At 45.8% G+C, this 16,997-nt stretch overlaps 1 protein-coding gene and 1 long non-coding RNA gene across 6 annotated transcripts; one reads left to right on the forward strand and one right to left on the reverse strand.

Moving 5' to 3' along the window:
• The first annotated feature begins 623 nt into the window (after positions 1–623).
• On the forward strand, positions 624–6,149 carry LOC309533805. Its single transcript, XR_014220478.1, has 2 exons — positions 624–4,580; positions 4,956–6,149. It is a non-coding gene; the product is annotated as an uncharacterized lncRNA (long non-coding RNA).
• On the reverse strand, positions 5,595–16,617 carry SLC32A1 (solute carrier family 32 member 1). Of its 5 annotated transcripts, none has more exons than XM_082225385.1 (4): positions 16,359–16,617; positions 12,222–12,299; positions 9,799–10,731; positions 5,595–7,735 (listed from the first exon to the last, which is right to left on the reverse strand). In XM_082225385.1, exons 3-4 carry the CDS (start codon positions 10,174–10,176, stop codon positions 6,548–6,550), a joined length of 1,566 nt encoding a protein of 521 aa, XP_082081511.1. In that variant the 5' UTR covers positions 10,177–10,731; positions 12,222–12,299; positions 16,359–16,617; the 3' UTR covers positions 5,595–6,547. The 5 variants fall into 5 exon arrangements, with proteins under 5 accessions (XP_082081511.1, XP_082081510.1, XP_082081513.1 ...); XM_082225384.1 differs by lacking the exon at positions 16,359–16,617 and adding an exon at positions 15,941–16,039; XM_082225387.1 differs by lacking the exon at positions 12,222–12,299.
• Between the last annotated feature and the right edge of the window lie 380 nt (positions 16,618–16,997).

Consider the following 16,997-nt stretch of genomic DNA (forward strand, 5'->3'; position numbering starts at 1 on the left):
AAAGTGAAAATACATTGCAAGCAACTAGGAGGCAGAGAGGCTAAGGAGAATAAGAGAGTGGTGCATATTGAGAGAAAAGGTAGCTATCTTGGCCCATAAGAAAAAAATCCCAAAGTCTCTATTTGGGCAATGTCTTTCTTAGACCACCCAAAATGTCATTGAATAATGTGCAACCTTTCAAGTGCCTCAGAATTCTTGATCGGTGGGGGGAACATTCTTTCAAATATGGTGCACTTGTGAAAGGGTAAAAAAGAATTGGGAAATGATCCATAATGAATTGGGGGGGGAATGTTTTAAAGTACTTTCCCCCAAAAAAGCCGAATCCGTTCTGTTGGGGATAATTCAGACTAAATTCCCAGGTATCAAAAAAGGTTATTTAAGCATGCTACTACTGTGGCCTGTGTTTCGTTAGCCCAAAAATGGAAAACGAGCGAGGTCCCAACTAAAGAAGAATGCAACTTAAGTTGACAGAATATGCACAACTCACAGACTTAACATATAGAATAAGAGAACAAGAAGAACATCCATTTAAAGAAAATTGGAAAACATTTATTGAATATATGGGAAATAATTGTGTACAGCTGAAAACTCTGGCAGCATTAAGATAAATTCAACAGTGTAAACAAGTTTTGATGGAAGCAGTGATGGAGTACTGAATGGTATGGTTTTTTGTAAAATATGTTAAATTTATGAAATGTAAAATGAACCATGGAAAAGAAGGGAAGTCATTGATATCTTCAGGATGGAAAATGAGTATTTTAAACTGTAAAACATAAAACTTAATAAAATTTATATGCAAAAAAAGAATTCTCTATTGGGCTAGATGTAAAATAAAAATAAAAAATATTGGGGAGGGCAAGAGGAAAAAAGGGCTGTCAGTCAAGTCATCCAATAGGTCTCTACAAACGCCTTAACATCCCCTCAAACGCAGAAACAAAAAAAGCACAACAACGAGCAAAAGGAACCGGCTGGGTGGCTTCAGATATAAAAGGAAGGGCTTCTAAACCGCTCAATTTGACGCGCGCGCGCGATCGCCAGCTCTTAGGTTGGGGAGGCTTCGTTCGCTTGAGGGCTCGTGTTCCCTAAATGAAGCTTACTATATTATTAACGCTTTCTAAGCGGGCACTTCCCTGCAGGCAACCAAGCTGGCCACATGAGCGGTGCATTGGGAGTCTGGCGGTGGAAGGGGTCTCATATACCAAATCAGACCATCATGGGTCCAGACCGTCCAGATAAGCTGAAGGCTGTCTCCGCTGGCTGGCAACGGGTCGCCAGGGTTTCAGAAAGGGCACCTTCTCCCCAGGCCTACCCGGAGATGCCGGGGACTAACCTACGCGCAAAGCAGACGCCCTACCGCGGAGCCACTGCCCTACCGTGGACTTCTGCGGCTAAACGTCCCCACGATCTCCAATTGAGGGCTTAGCCGATTTAATAACCTGCGGGGTGATCTTGAGGCGCTTTCAGGGTCCCTTCAGGAAGGGGTCTGCGCTGCGGTGATTCACCTTCTCGCTGCCTCTTGGTTCTTTCCCTTTGCCTTCTTTTTTCGTAACCCAGTTCTTCCCCTTCCTCGCCGTCTTCTGCGGACGAATCTCTCCCTCTCCCTCTCCCTCTCCCTCTCCTGCATTGCAGACCTATTGGCAAACAGAAAACTCCGCAAGAAGAACACGCTTTCCTAACCCGAACACGTGCGCGCATAGATGCTCAGGAAAGGGCCATTCGATTCTCATCCAGATTTCCTTTCCGGAGACCTGTGTCTAATTGACTGGCCTGACTTAGTTTAACCCTATCCCCACTGATCTAGGAGTAGGACCCACTGGACTCAGTGGAACTTTCTGCGTAGGCGTTCTCAACATCAGTGGTTTCTTAAAAAAATTAATCCCCATCAGCTGCCGCGAAAAGGCTTGAACTGCGCGCGAGTGCCGAAGAGCGCATTCATTCCTGGCTGCATCACCGCGCGGCTTTCCTTCCCATGAACAAGATCGCATGGCTACGATCGTGCCGTTAATGTAAGTGGATCTGAGAATTAAATCTACGAGAAGAATCAATGGCCCGATAATTCTGTGTTAATTGCGCTGATGGAGTGCCCAGTTCTTGGCTCTGGGTAGTTAGAATAAAAGGCAAACTCTCATCTCCGGGGTCGAGGGTACTTCAGGACTCATTTTTCATAACATTTTACTTACCTGTCTAAAAAAACGACTAGCCAGTATCCTCGCCCTTAAATTTTTCATAGGCTTTATTAATTTGGAAGGTGTCTACCTTTCAGTAGAGAACGGTTTTCCCTGTTTTACGAAGTAACACAAGCGAATAAAATCATGTTCCTGTTTATCCGAATTACATTTCAACATCACTTACGATTATTCCATGGTGCTGTTTATGATTATTACGCCTGGAACTAGAGATGTCGCCTCCGGCAGAAAATAAAAAATAAATTCATCAGCTGCAGACCTGGGAAAGAAATGATGATGCAATTCTGCGTCACAGTGTGACGTTGTGCGGGGGAAGATTATAGCTCATTTTCCTTCCTCTGACTTAAAAGCCATGTGAATGAATTATAATACAGTATTTTTAAAAACAAAAAACAAAAACGTGTAACATAATGGAATCTAAAATATATGCGACACTAATAAACAACACTAGCCTATGCATGTTTACTCGGAAGTAAGTCCCACTGTATCCACTGGGCCTTACTCCAAGGAAAGTATGCATAGGATTGCATACTTGTTGTTGCGGCATATATTAGATACATACAGTAAAGCTGCTTCAGTTTGGCCATTCGCGTATTTCAGATAGACAGATGAGCAATGCAAACGACGACATAAATTATATTTCTGTCCTTTTCCCTTTCAAGGAGAAAATTCTGTCTTGCTTCTTTGCTAGAAAATTGCAGGAGTTAATATTAGATATATATGAGATATTGTGCTCTCTTTGAAATGGATTATTTACGAAAAACGGAAGAGAAAATATTAAAACATTTCCCACCCGTTACACATATTCCTAGATTATTTCTATGTAGAATGCTTTGCGAAGCAGCTTATTACTTCGACGATTGCTCTGTTATACAAGATCTCAAAGCATTCGATATTCTAGAAGCTTCAGACAATGCTGTTCGCTTGGAGTACTGGGAAAAATAAACCTTATCTGCCCACAAGGAGGCGCTATTTGGAATTTCCTAATTCCAAAATTAATACAATGAAACGCAGCCAGTTAAGATAAGGGGAAATAGATGGGTGGGTAAGAAGATTGTTTTTAAAAAGAGACTGTTCACTTCTGACGTTTTATGCTGCCTCCAGTAACAGCACAATAACAGTTTAGAACTAGGATGATACATTCTTTAAAGGAAATGTGAGCACCAACATCTTGCCCTCTATAGGCTTGAATAAAATACTTTCTTTCCTACTGCAGTGGATGGAATCTGGCAAGAATTTCAATATCCAGGAACTGCATGTATTACTTATAATTGAATGACAAATTTGCTTAAATCTGACAAATTTCAAAATTGCCACTAATTCAAATATTGGAATATTTGGTAAATCACATTTAAGAAATCACTGGCATAATTTTCTTCCTCATCAGATACATAAAAGAGTTTAAAATACTACACAAATCTAATTCTTCAGAATACATTTAAGAGCAAGGAAATATATAAAATATCTCTTCTTTGCTGAACATCAGCTTTTGCCACCAAAGCTATAATTACACTGAAAAGCTACAAATAACCCAAATCCCAGATAAGAAGTTGAAAATTCAGATATCAAGATGAGCTTTTCAGATTTTTCAAATATTGATATGCAAATTTGATATTTGAGGATTTGAATAACAAGGCAGGGAGGGTGGGGGAATGAAAACATATACTGTAAATGAGAAATTTCCTCACTGTTTCATTTCAGTTCTGCACCATACAAGTCCAGCTACACATTCAGTTATAATATGGCATGGCCCTGTCAGGACTGTCTCACTTCGAAAAGTGTGTTTTAATTACTCTATTTAAAAGAACTGTGGAAAAATAACCTAGAATATCAGAAAAAAAGACTACATTTTGTAATCTTCACCCTTACATGCTATCTTACTACACACAGGAAGGATTATTTTATATGGGGGAAAACTCATTCATGTGATTTCCCCCTACCCATAATCTGAAAAGGTACAGTCCAGAAAGAGTTGTACCATAGGATGGTTCTGAATGTGTATTTAGCTTTTTAGACTTGTCAGATTCTGGGGTTTACTTCCCATCTCAGTAAAAGCTGAGCTCAGCCTCAACTTCCCATCTGTAAAATGATAATACTGGTCACTTTTGGCATGCTGCAGTTGCGCAGATATGCTATGGAAAGAAACACTTTGTACATTAAAAATGGTGTATGAATTAAATAACAGCAAAAATTATTAATGGGTTGAGGAACTGAAGACGCAGAGACACAATCAGCAAAATTCAGAGGCACACACCCAAACCTTATTATAGTCTCCCTTCCTGAGCCATACTCAAATAAACTGAGATGGGAGGGGCCAAGGCAACTGTATCCTAAAAGATAATCCTCATTGTGCATTGGCTCGATCACAAATGATAGACTTTGTATTGGTTAAAGGTAAAGGTAAAGGTACCCCTGCCCGAACGGGCCAGTCTTGACAGACTCTGGGGTTTGTGCGCCCATCTCACATCTATTGGCCGGGGGCCAGCGCTGTCCGGAGACACTTCCGGGTCACGTGGCCAGCGTGACAACGCTGCTCTGGCGAGCCAGAGCCGCACACGGAACGCCGTTTACCTTCCCGCTGGTAAGCGGTACCTATTTATCTACTTGCCCCCGGGGGTGCTTTCGAACTGCTAGGTTGGCAGGCGCTGGGACGAGCAGCGGGAGCGCACCCCGCCGCGGGGATTCGAACCGCCAACCTTTCGATCGGCAAGCCCTAGGCGCTGAGGCTTTAACCCACAGCGCCACCCGCGTCCCTTGTATTGGTTAGAGGACAGCTAATGTAACATAGCAGAGAAGAAACTTGGACCATAATTCTGTGCACAAGGAGTTGGTCCCATAGAAATCACATTACGGTATGTGCCACATGAGTCAAGGAGCTGCCAAGTCAAACCTTGTACCTGTCATGACCCCACTACATACTTAACAGCACAATCCTACTCAGAGGAAGGTCCCATTGAGGATTGCAATCTTAGACAAGTCCTTGTCTCACAGCCTCTTCCCCAGATCTGTAATAATGTACTGATACTGACCTACCTTAATGGCTTGTTGCCATTAGATAATGTTTGTGAAATGCTAGGTTTGAGCACAGTAGGGTGCTATCGTTCATACCAAGTTAGTTGTAATGACCAGCTTGTCCCATTGATTTCAATGGAACTTAAGTTCAGATACACAACAGAGCAATCCTAACCATGTCTATTTGGAAGTCCTATTGTATGCAATGAGACTTATTCCCAGGTAAGTGACAGCAGCCTTGGCTACAATAATAACCTCAATTACCTGGGAATGAGCCCCATTGAATTTAATGGAGCTTATTTCTGAGTAGCCACGGTTAGGACTGCAGTCTCAGTCTGGATGCAGCCCAGTGTGCTCCCAGATTACAGTCCCTAGAACAAACCATGCCAGCCAAAGTTTTTATGGTTTCTCTTTATTGTTTGATATATTTATGTACCACATTATATGTTAAAGATAGATTTTCTGATATACATTTTTCATCTTTTTTACCACAATTACACCACACATACATTGGAAACAGCTCCACAGATCTGGTAGTTGCACAGAATGGTTTTTTTGTGTGTGTTTTGTTTCATTTCCAGAATACTTTTTTTCAAATCAAACAACTTGATTTTATTTTATTTTGCAATTTAGAAATAAAAATGACCCAATCCAGAACTGAACTCCCAAATCTCTGATCTCAGATGGAGGTCAAGGAAGGTCAAAATGGGAAGCGCTGGTATTGGACATGAGTTGGTATGGAAGTATTAAGCAGTCCTTACTAGTTGTTTTAATATACAATGTAAACACTACAGCTTTTGTGGCTCGTCATTGGTCACTGAAACCATTTCAACTAGTTGCTCATACAATCTAAATCTTGCATTAAGTTTCATCAGGTCATTATGTTGCCCAGTGTCCCACCACAAGGATCCCAAGAGACTTGGGTGCCTTTCATTTTTTAAAAAAAAACAAGACTGAATTGCATAATACTTGCAGAAATATTACCAGCAAACCTCTCATTATTTCCAAATACAGAATTTCATCTTCCTTATAAAGATAAGAGTTTTTAGACTAGTGAATGAACAGGACAAGGAAATATTTCAAATATTTTCTCTCTGATAATATCTAAATATATATATATATATGAGTCTTCTTAAGTTTATTTAAAAAGTCTGCTGGGCTAAGCGTTTGATCTGGAAACTTTGCTTAACGTTCTGTGATAGAATTTCTTGGGTGTACTTAACTAAAACAAAAAAAGAAAGAACAACATTTCTCCTTTGATGAGGATGCATAATCATTTGACTATGTGGATGTTCTGTGTGATTCTCTCGCAATCCCTCCCTTTAAGTGCAACCAGCTCAACTCATCCTTTAGTCTTCTGTATTGGTGCTATAAGCCTCGATGAGGCCTTCTAAAGAGTGAATGAACCCAGACACACTGCATATACCCCCTATTACAAAAATGGCCACATCAAAGAAGACATGGTGCCAGAAGAGCTTCCTCCACAAGAGCTTGAGGTGGAAGAGGCTGGGGAGGAGGAAACAGAGGCCTGCACCTGTGAGGCTCCCGGTCAGGCCCATCAGGAGGGCAAAATGAGGGACATAAATGGCCATCAACAAGGTAAAAACTACAAGGGCACACCTGAGGGTGAGTCCCCAGGATTTGATCCTGCCATCACCTCCATAGCAATTAGGGAAGAAGGCCCTGGCTCCATCTTGGAAGAGGGATCTCTCCAGGACCTCCACAGCTGCAAAGAACGGCAATGGGTAGGACAGCAAAGCTTTGGCCACCAAGAAAAGGTTGACGACGGCCCTAATGGTGGATGGCAAGTTATCTGTGATGACTTCCTTTGTCTCGTCGGCCCAAGTCAGGTAGGCAACCAAGGCAAAGAGTCCCTTCAGGATGCAAGCAGCTATGTGAGTCCAGTTCATCATGCAGTGGAACTCCTTAGGGTTCTGCATGTTCCCTTCTAAGGAAGGCAGAAAGATCTGAGAGGTGTAGCTGAAGACAATGATGCCGATGGAGATGGGGAACTTCTTCACGTCAATGTAAAACTTGACTTTGTCCCATGCCCAGTCACGGGCTCTGGAGAGGCAGTAGGCGATGACTAAAATGTTGATCACAAAATGGGCCAAGGTGCAGAGCAAGCTGAACTTGGAGACAGCCTTGAGGTTCTTCAAGAAAGCACAAGGGAGAAGCACAGCTGTGGCAATGATGGACCATGATTTCTGAGAGACTGGCAAGGTTGGGAAGCTGTTGTACATCAGGTTGCCACTGACCACCACATAGAGGATGCAGGTCATGACCAACTCTATGATCTGAGCCACATTCACAATCCTGCCCCCAAGCGAGGGGAACCTGGGAGCACAGCAAGCATTCGCAATGTCCACATAGGAGTCTCTCACCCTGACTATCTCCCCATCTTCGTTCTCTTCATAAAGACAGGCAATGAGGATTTTCCCAGTGTAGCAGCAAACCACTGCTGCAAAAATAATTAAAAAGAGTCCTAGGTATCCACCATGGAGTATAGCATAGGGCAGGCCAAGGACAAACATCCCCTAAAAAGAGACAAAATGGAGACTGTGTTGCTCAGTTTTACTTAGCACGTGACAACTCGGGGTGGAGGTGGAAGGGACAGAAACAAAATGCAAGGGCCTGTTACCCACCCCCACCCCTCCAATCTTCCATAGAATGAAATAAAAATCAGGACAGACCCCAGAAAGAAATAGCATACTTCACTTTTCTGCATGTAATAACTCTTAAATGTTTGAATGTAATCACAGAACCTTTATTTAAGGTGGCGGTGGTGGGGATTCTGTCATTTAAATTCTGTGGTTTCTTTCTTTTTAAAAAAGAAAAAGTTGTATGCTTTGGAGGGGGGGAAGCATAAATAGTTAAATATTTAAAAACTTTTTAAAAAAAACAGTTAAGTAATCCAAAATGTCGTGGAATAAATTTCAATAAATCATCGTCCTTGCTTGCAGTGTTTTTTTGTTTCTTTAAACTCACATTAAGACTGCAATCCCTAACACACTTGCAAGCAAGTAAGCCCCATTGAACACCATAGGATTTACCTCTAGGTGAGAATGCATTGGATTCACTGCATTTCTTTAAATTGCTATTGACCCTTTTTCCTTTGACTGGGTTTTTGTTTTTTAAGATCCAAAGCATTGAAGCAATCTTGAAAATATCTCACACAAAGAAGTGGCTGGCAGCTCTCAAATTCATTCCCTTCTTTGAAAATTGAAAGGATGTGTTTTGAATCAGTAGCGAACACAAATATTCTTAACTCTTCCCCTTCCCCTTTGTATCTTATCTTGTTAAGACTGTAAGCAGCTGGCTCAAATTGCTGCTCTTTTAAAATAAATAAGTAAATTGTACATAGTCCCTGGTGCAATATCAGAAACAATAATAAAGTTTTGGTGTTTCAAACTGCTTGGAGTTATAATCTGAGGATCAGAACGATTCCTTTCCTCTCCTCCCCCCTCCCAAATATGCGATTCTGCAATGAAACATTCGTTAATTCGACTTTATGCACCTGCACTTTTGAACACACAAAATTAACTCTTTAAAGGAAAGTGGGGGCGGGGGAGGGGGACTCAGTGAGATTGTGCAGTTTGGTTTGAGAGATTAAAACCAGGAACCGTCAGTTTAAGTACTACGATGCAAAAAGACGTTAATATATAGTGTCTCTGTGTGTTTTTCCATTTACTCCTTAGGCGAGTCACATTCCAAATGCGCGGCTTTCTCTTTTTATTAGCTGAATGGGCAGAGGAAAATTAATACAGACTCTGAAACGCCTAGGGGAGGAGGGAACAGGCTCTCCTGTTTGGACCATCTGTTGCCTTGGTTATGTCGAGGTGCAGAGTCGAGCCAGAAGCGGTGCTATGCACCAAAACAAAACAAAAAAACACCGAATTGAGGAGGAAAGAAAGAAGAGACAGAAGGGCCATTCGGATTTCGAGGTGCATACCCGACACCACAGTCTTTTGTGTTCCGTAACAATGTCTGCGCTTTGATTTCTCAACATGAGAAACATGGATTAACATCATCACTGCAGGAATAAGATGGACCGAATTGAGGTGGGGAGAGGGAGGAGGGAAGAGAGAGAAAAAAGAGAAGGACGGAGAGAGAGACTGAAGTGGGGAGAGAATTCTTTGGCCATTCTTTTAACTGACCTAAAAAGAGAAGTTGTTGGCTGTTGATGCGTGCGATGCGATCTTAAGTATGTGCTCCCGAATCGCGACTTAACCCCTCATCTTTTAATGTCCCGGCCCCAGTTATGTTATGTGCCATCACCCATGTGCGACGTGGTCTCGGAAGTCCACACGTTCCTAGGAGAAGTGCTTTGCCCTAGGTGGTCTGTTGGAGGTTCCTCCACCGCCTCTAAGGTCCTATGAGGGCAGGGAGCGTGAGGGCAGGGCGCAGCTGAGCCGCATCTGCGACGGAATTCGCTCCAGGGCGAACCATGATGCGCACGGGCCCCTAGGAAGGGGGGAAAGGAGGGCGTCCTGGCTTTCTGCAAGGCAGTGGCCAGGCTCTGCCGCCGGTTCCAAGGGAGCCAGGACCCCGCCCCGCCGAATGAAGAGCAATGGAATTGGGGGGGGGGGAGTTGCGTTACCTGGATGGCGTTGGTGACATTCCAGCCGGCTTCCCAGGCTGTGATCCTGGGCTTCCCTTGGCCGGACAGCTCGGAGCAGACGCCTTCGTCCTTGGAGGCGGACGGAGGCAGGGGCCCGGTGCCGTCCCGCTGGTAGTGGATGTCCCCTTCCAAGGGCGGCTCCCCTCCTTCCTCGCTGCCCTCGGATTTCAAGATGTCCATCTGCAGCCCTTGCCGGTGCTCGTAGTCCAGGTCATCGCAGTGCACGAAGCCCACCGCCTCCTCGTCCGTCGCCGCCTGGAAGCCCAAGCGGGCGAACACCCCGCTGACTTTGGCCTGAGACTTGTTCGAAACCGAGGTGGCCACATTGGAGATCTTGCTGCGGATTAGCGTCGCCATGATGCTGGCTCTGGCTGCGCCTCAATCGGGTGTGTGTGTGAGAGTGAGTGAGTGAGTGTGTGTTGGGGGCGGGGAGAGAATTAACACGCTCCTAAAAAGTAGGGGGAGTTGAAAATTTTAAGTTTAATTTTTTTAAAAAAAAGGTCGGTGGAATTCTGCGCCAAGCACGATCCAGGCTCCACTCGTGCGCTCTTGCCGACGGTGGCGATGCGTTTTAGCAGGGCGCTATCTCCACTCCCGGATGGAATTGGACCTTCTCCTCCTCCGCAGTGTCCCTTGGACCATGACACCACTCAGAGGGTCCACCTTGGCGCCTCCATATGAGCCTGTCGCCTTCTACCTGGTGCATGAGGGGAGGGCAGGGCAGGCAGGGCTGCGGGGTGGTCGTGGGGATGTCTGCTGCTTGGATGCCCGGCTCGCCTCTCCCAAGAAATCTCCTCGTCTTCCTCTCTCCCCCAGCCTCCTCCCCCCTCTTCTTCTTCTTCCTCCTAAGCAGGAGAGAGGCGGGTGGGTTGTCTCTCCAGCCTTAGCGGTGCCAATGCAATGCAGAGAAGCCTGGGGGTGGGGGGAGGGAGGGACGAAGGGAGAGAGAGAGAAAGGGAAAGAGAGAGAAGAAGAGGGACGTGCGATGATCACCAGATTGCCAACGCAAGCCTTTTGCTGTGCACAACACGTATCCATCCCCACGCGTTCATCTATCAGGAGGAAGGGGAGGGGGGCAGCGGGATGAGGAAAGGTTTGCTGCATTTCTGGGGGAGGTACTGCAAGTCCCCACCAAAATCTACTCCCCCCACCCCTTTTCCTACTCCAACAGCAACACCCACGCCTCAGAAACACTGCGGATGGAAAGGAGGGGGACACGATTTAAATTCTACATGGTGTTTCTGTTCCGTTCCAAGCCTGATTCTCAGAATGCCACAAAACCCAGTCTAGGGAGCCCCTCTTCTCTCCCCCCCCTCCCGCCGCCCACCTTCACCCACCAACAAAAGGCAATCATATCCATGATGGATATTGCTAGGGAAAGGATCTTCCCAACTCGCTGGACAAATTTATCTCTCCCTCCGCCCAATATTTGTGGATCATCTTTCTCGCTCCGCCGCGCCCCCCCCCCCACTTGCACAGGCACACACACATCCCACCCCCTGCAGATTAACAGTGCCAAAACGTGAGGCAAGAGGTACGGGGAGTAAGGACAGAAAGTCAGGCCTAAAAAGATGGAGAATTTGTTACGCACAGAGAAGGAGAGACAGGGAGATTTTCGCTGCAATGCTATAACTAGTTTCAAGGCCCATTGAATTCCATAGGACTTCATTCGTAGTCGACAAGCGTAGGATGGCACCTGCTCATCCTTTTGCTTCTATGACGTGTAAAGAGAGTGTAAACCCCCAAATTGAATAGATTTGTTTGTTTTTCAAAAAGCCTGTTGCTATTACAGAATAGATACAAGGGAAGCCTTCACGTTCATATACCTAATTCATTTCTTTTCGCTATGTCTGTTAGATCTACAAATATGTTCCTCTTTGGGAACCACAAACGATGGTCTAATAATTTTATTACCTGGTAATCTGATACCATAAGATGAAAAACTGAGACGCCATTTCTTTTTGCCCGATGTTTAGAGAGCCCCTAGCACATTTAGAATGAGGCAGCAAGCTTCGCCGATTTGCTAGCTTACAGGGAAGGGAAAGGGAAATGTCGTTCCCAGCCAAGCACTTTTACAAAGTCGTGTTGTTCAGCAAACTCTGGTTTCCCGTTTGATTGGTCCGACTCCCCCACCCCGCTGTCCCACCACTCTTCATTTAATGTGGCTGTTAAATGTTCCTAAAATAGCATCTCGCCTGTAGTACTGACGTAATGCTCTTTCTGAATTTTATTTGCTGTTTCCTTTGCGTGATCCGAATCGTTCCCGAATTTTATTTTGCAGCGGATCGAAATCACATTGTAAAACCAGAAGGAAGCTGGAGGAAAGGAGGACGAACAAGGCTGTGACGTTTCTCGAAAGAGGTTTATTATAGTCGCAGGAAATCGTAGCCCAACTATGTTACCTTGTCTGGTGTTCAAAAGAGCCGGCATTCCTAGCACGATTCGGAGAGCTTTTGCGCAGATACAAATCCCGGTGGTGGCTTGAAAAAAGAAAGAGAAAAGACTTCCAAGTAAAGATGGCGCTTCTAACTACAAATCTTAAATCGGTGGGTTTATTTTGCGCTAAAGGAAGCGGCCTCTGTCGCCAGTGTTGTGAGTGAGGAAGGTAAAAATGAACCCTTTCTTGCCAAAATTACACATACTTACACACACACACCCCAATTTCGAAGCCGAGCTCCGCTGTTTAGCAAAATCAGGCTTCATCCTGGCTTTGGAGAAGGAATTATCACATATCGTTGCACAAGTAGGTCGAGAAAGACAAGCCCTGGAGTTGCCCGCCCCCCTCGCTCCATATTTAGAAACATACAACATGCGTCTGGCAAAAAGGAAGGATCAAATCGCAGCCAGGTTTTAATTTCTATTGCAGAAAACACACACGGAAGGTAATGTCACCCAGCTCACAGCGCGCGCCCGCATCCACACACCTGCCTGGGACTCAAGTTTACTTGGAACCCAAAGAAAGAGCCTTAAAGCGCTTGAGACGTTGCTGCTGTAGCTGCATTTAAACCCTAACTTCTTTTCGAAGGAGCTCAAGGTGGAGAACATGGTCCTCCTCCTCCTGAATTAATTAATCTTCACACTAACGTTGTGATGAAGGTTAGTCTGAGAGGCAATGAACGGCTCAAGGTCACCCTGCCAGCTTTATGACCGTGAGGATTTGAACCCTGTTCTCCCAGGTCCTAGTACAGCACTCTAACCACTACACTACGCTACACTACACTGCTACCTTCCGTACCCTTTCCCCACCATTTGTCGATATCTATCCAGCCGATCTCTTTGAAGCAAAATCCCCGGAGGTTTGGTTTGTCGCTGTCGTGTGTTTTACAACTGATTCTCATACGAAGTAACACTGAAGAGCCCGGATGAACCTCAGCAGGGATGTGTGGGATAAACCCTAACGGGCAGAACCAGAGCAATATCATGAGCACCGAACTAGACAACTGAACACCCACCGCTTCTTCTTAGGCTACTAAACAGACCAGAATGAATGCCATTTTAACTCCCTTTTGGAATCTATCTATCTATCTATCTATCTATCTTGCTCGCTTGCTTTGCATCTCAGCAAAGGAAACAAAATTCTGACCCTCTGCACACAAAAATCTGGATAGAATTGGCAAGCTCTGCACATTATTGTGATTTTCATTACAAAGGCAATATTTTATATGAGCCGTTTTAAATAGACCTTCTTAAAACATGGGCGCCCGAAGGCGTAACAGAGATTTTCTCAATGAGAGGGAAAGGAGTCAGAACAAACAACGAGCAGCCTTTTTGTTGTTTGTCTGGTCTGGAAAAGGTCATGGTCGGCCGGCTTCCTCGGAGACGTACATTCTAAACGAGGGAAGCCCCATTGTCTTCATTAAGCTTTTCTTGTTTTTGATGACGTGGGTGTCCCCCAACCTCGTCCCTCCTCCCAAAGAACCCCGGCTCTCGCGTGCACTGATATCCCACCTCCCACAATATCATCCTCGCAACGCTATTCCCAAAACCAAGGTCCAACCAAACCGGTTCCTGGCTGTTTTTTCGTTCCAACAGCTCTTTCATAGCCTCCGGAATTTTGTACAGCCTCCTGCACTAATTAAATAGAGTTATATAGTTGTCCTTTAAACAGCTATACTGACCAGCGTCTCGGTATGAAAAGACACAATATAGCCTGGAATGGGTTTCAGGATTACATCTTGCATTTAATCTGCCACATTTCATCCTAAAAACAATCCGCAAAGGTCTCTCTTTTTAACACCCAGTTGTTTCAGTGGATTGCAGTCATTTCAGTATCTTTGCTGGATGCAAACATCTAGTCCCTGTGAAATCATTATTCATTAGTGCATTCATTCAAAGGCACGCTTGGATCGATGCATCGTTGTCTTCCTCTGCTGGTTTTGCTCCGGCCCCATCCACACGCGAAACACACACGAAATGTTTATTTGGATTTCACCTGATTCGCTTTCTGAAACCAGTGAGATTAACTGGCTGCAATCACCCAGAAAAGTTGCTGGGGGGAAACCGCCACGCTGACAAGGGAAAGGGGAAAGCTAAATGTCAAATTTACTAATAAATCTGTTTCTCCCGAATTAATTAATCCGGAAGTACTGCTCACTCCTAATAGCCTTCAAAAGGATTCGAGAGGATTTCGCATTGTCATCCCTTGAGAATACATCTGGGGGTGAGTTCACATTTCAAGATTATCATGTCCTTAGCCCGCTCCTAAACGAAAATAAAGCAAAAGCAAATCCACATACGCAGAGTCTCCCACAACCGATTGCACATTCTTTCATACTGTAAACTCCCTGGGGCAGAGAACTGCCTTTTTGTTTGTTTGTGAATCTGCAAAGCGCCACGCACATTGATGGCGCCAAATAAATAAATACATAAATATCATCAGAGAGATGCCTGTGTGAAACACACACCACACCAATCAGATCCCACAGACAAGTGTTTTCATTCATATCCGTTGTGATGCACAAGGGTCCCCCCGTCCCAGTGGAGGCAGTTCACACGTTCAGCGGCTAGTAATCAAGCGACGAGAGAGGTACATCACTAACGCGTTCTTTCCAATCAAACTGGGTTTGAAATTGGATGGTGCCAGTCCCTAAACGATTCTTCTTTTATTTGGATCCAACGGGATCTGAAATCCATCTTTCAGCGCGCGCGTTTTGAACTCAGCGCGGGGAAAGGAGTCAGGGAAGGAGACGAGACGCCCCGCCCCATTTCGACGCCCCAAAGGCGTATTTCCCTCCGAAGATAAATTGCTCAAAAAGTTGTCTTCTTATGGGCGTTAGTTTGTAAGGTGTAGCTAGATATCGCTCTGTGCATACTTTATAGCCTTAACAACTTGGAGAGGGCGGGTGGAGAGATAGGAACAGATTTTCATTTATCGGTTTCTTTTTAAACGCCCCCCCCCCCCAAAAAAAAAAACACCTTGAAGATTATTCTCTCCTCCCGGGAGGGAAAGGTTTGAGTCGGAATTCAGCAAGTTCGGCAGCGAAGCAGTCGACCTCGTACGGCGATTAAAATTGGCCAAGCCGGTGCGCCCGGAGGCGCACGAAACTAGACCGGTGTCCATCGGCTGCCGCGCTTTCCTCGGCCTGTCGACGGCCAGAGGAAGAGCCAGGACTTCTTTAAAATTCAAGATATCTCAAGGACTCCTCCTGCACATACACACGCACTCACAAACACAGAGACAGCCAAACACACGCGACACAAGGAGTGCTTTATACCGCGCCTGCAGTCCGCGCGCCAGACTTCCACTGGAAGACCACGGCGCGGCGCGGCTCTTCCAGGGGATTCCGCCTCGCGTGCCACCCCTGCCGGCTGCACTTCAGGAGAGAAGCGGGTAAATCGCCTTGTTCGATTGCCCGATACTCCCGTTCGCTCTGAATCGGTGGGGCTGGGTCTCTGGGAAAGTGTGCCCAGGACTGCAGCCAGAGCATTTCAGACTTTTGAGAAAAAGAGAAGGAAAAAGAGGGGAGCGGGGAGGAACTGGTTCCCCTTTGAACACAGAAACACATGGACAAAAGGGAGGGAGAGCGGGAGGGAGACGATCTCCTGCTTGACAGGGTTGCAGCTAGCAAAAACGCCCCAAGAAGAGTGTACCGCCCCCTAGCCACCCCGCCGCTTTTCATACTGTACCTGCCCGCCCTCGCAAGAGTGCGAAACTTTCCGGTAGTCCGATGCCGGCAAAAGAGGTCCCTTCTGTCGATGGATTTCGGTGACACGCGGTCACCGTCATCGTCAAATCACACGCACGCGCTCTCTCACACATACGTTTGGTCCTGATCTCACCGAGAGCGTTTCACTGGAAATGTCCCGTGAAAAGCGGGTCAGGAGGAGAGAAAGATAGAAAGAGAGGGAGGGAGCGGGAGAACTAAAAAGGAAAGAAGGAGAGAGGGATAGATGAAAGATGGAGAAGGAAGAGCGCATTTAGGGAGAGAGAGAGAGAGAGAGAGAGAGAGAGAGAGAGAGAGAGAGAGAGAGAGAGAGAGAGAGAGAGAAATGGATCAGGAATAGAGAAGCAGAGACAGAGAGGGAAACGTGCCGGTTACCTAGGATTCATCTTTGCCTGCAGATCCATCGTTCCATATGCAAGAGGACAAGGAATGAGGGGTTGAAACAGCGGAGAGAGGGAGGCGAGGGAGCGAGCGAGCGGACGGACGGACGGACGGATGGATCACCGCGTCACTGACGCGCGGTAATAATTATTCCCACGGAGGGTGATGGATGCGAATCTTGTCCAAAGGTTAGCAGGTCTGGAGCGTATGCATCTGATGGCCAAATAATTTCAGAATGGAGCTAGAGAGAGAGAGAGAGAGAGAGAGAGAGAGAGAGGCAGGCGAAGACCCACTTGCAAACCCTTTTGCTTTCCCAAGCAGGGAGACGCGCACGCGTCCGCGTATGTCAGAGAGCAGGGAGGTGGGGGCTGTGAGTACAGTACCTAGACACGAGATAGCTGGAGGCTTTTTTGTGGAGCCTAAACCAGGTCAAGGAAAAAGATGTGCCGTTTCCCCTCGTTTCCCACCCGCCCCGCCCCCTCTTTAAGAGGACGTCACGTTTTTCACAAATCCAGAGCTCGCGTATTTATTCCTGGAAGGGGTTCGGGGAAGAACACCCTGACTCAGACATTTCTTCTTGAAATGGTAAATCCCCCTGCGAGCCCCGCCAGAGAGCCGTCGTGTTGCAAAGGG

Source organism: Podarcis vaucheri, assembly GCF_965113315.1.
Source record: "Podarcis vaucheri genome assembly, chromosome: 6".
Taxonomy (NCBI): domain Eukaryota; kingdom Metazoa; phylum Chordata; class Lepidosauria; order Squamata; family Lacertidae; genus Podarcis; species Podarcis vaucheri.

Bases quoted from the DNA above. Each gene is read 5' to 3' on its own strand.
- SLC32A1 (XM_082225387.1), bottom strand. From the start codon at position 10,176: ATGGCGACGCTAATCCGCAGCAAGATCTCCAATGTGGCCACCTCGGTT. The intron at 7,736-9,798 runs GTAACGCAACTC...GTCTCTTTTTAG, and splicing joins ATGTCACCAACGCCATCCAG to GGGATGTTTGTCCTTGGCCT.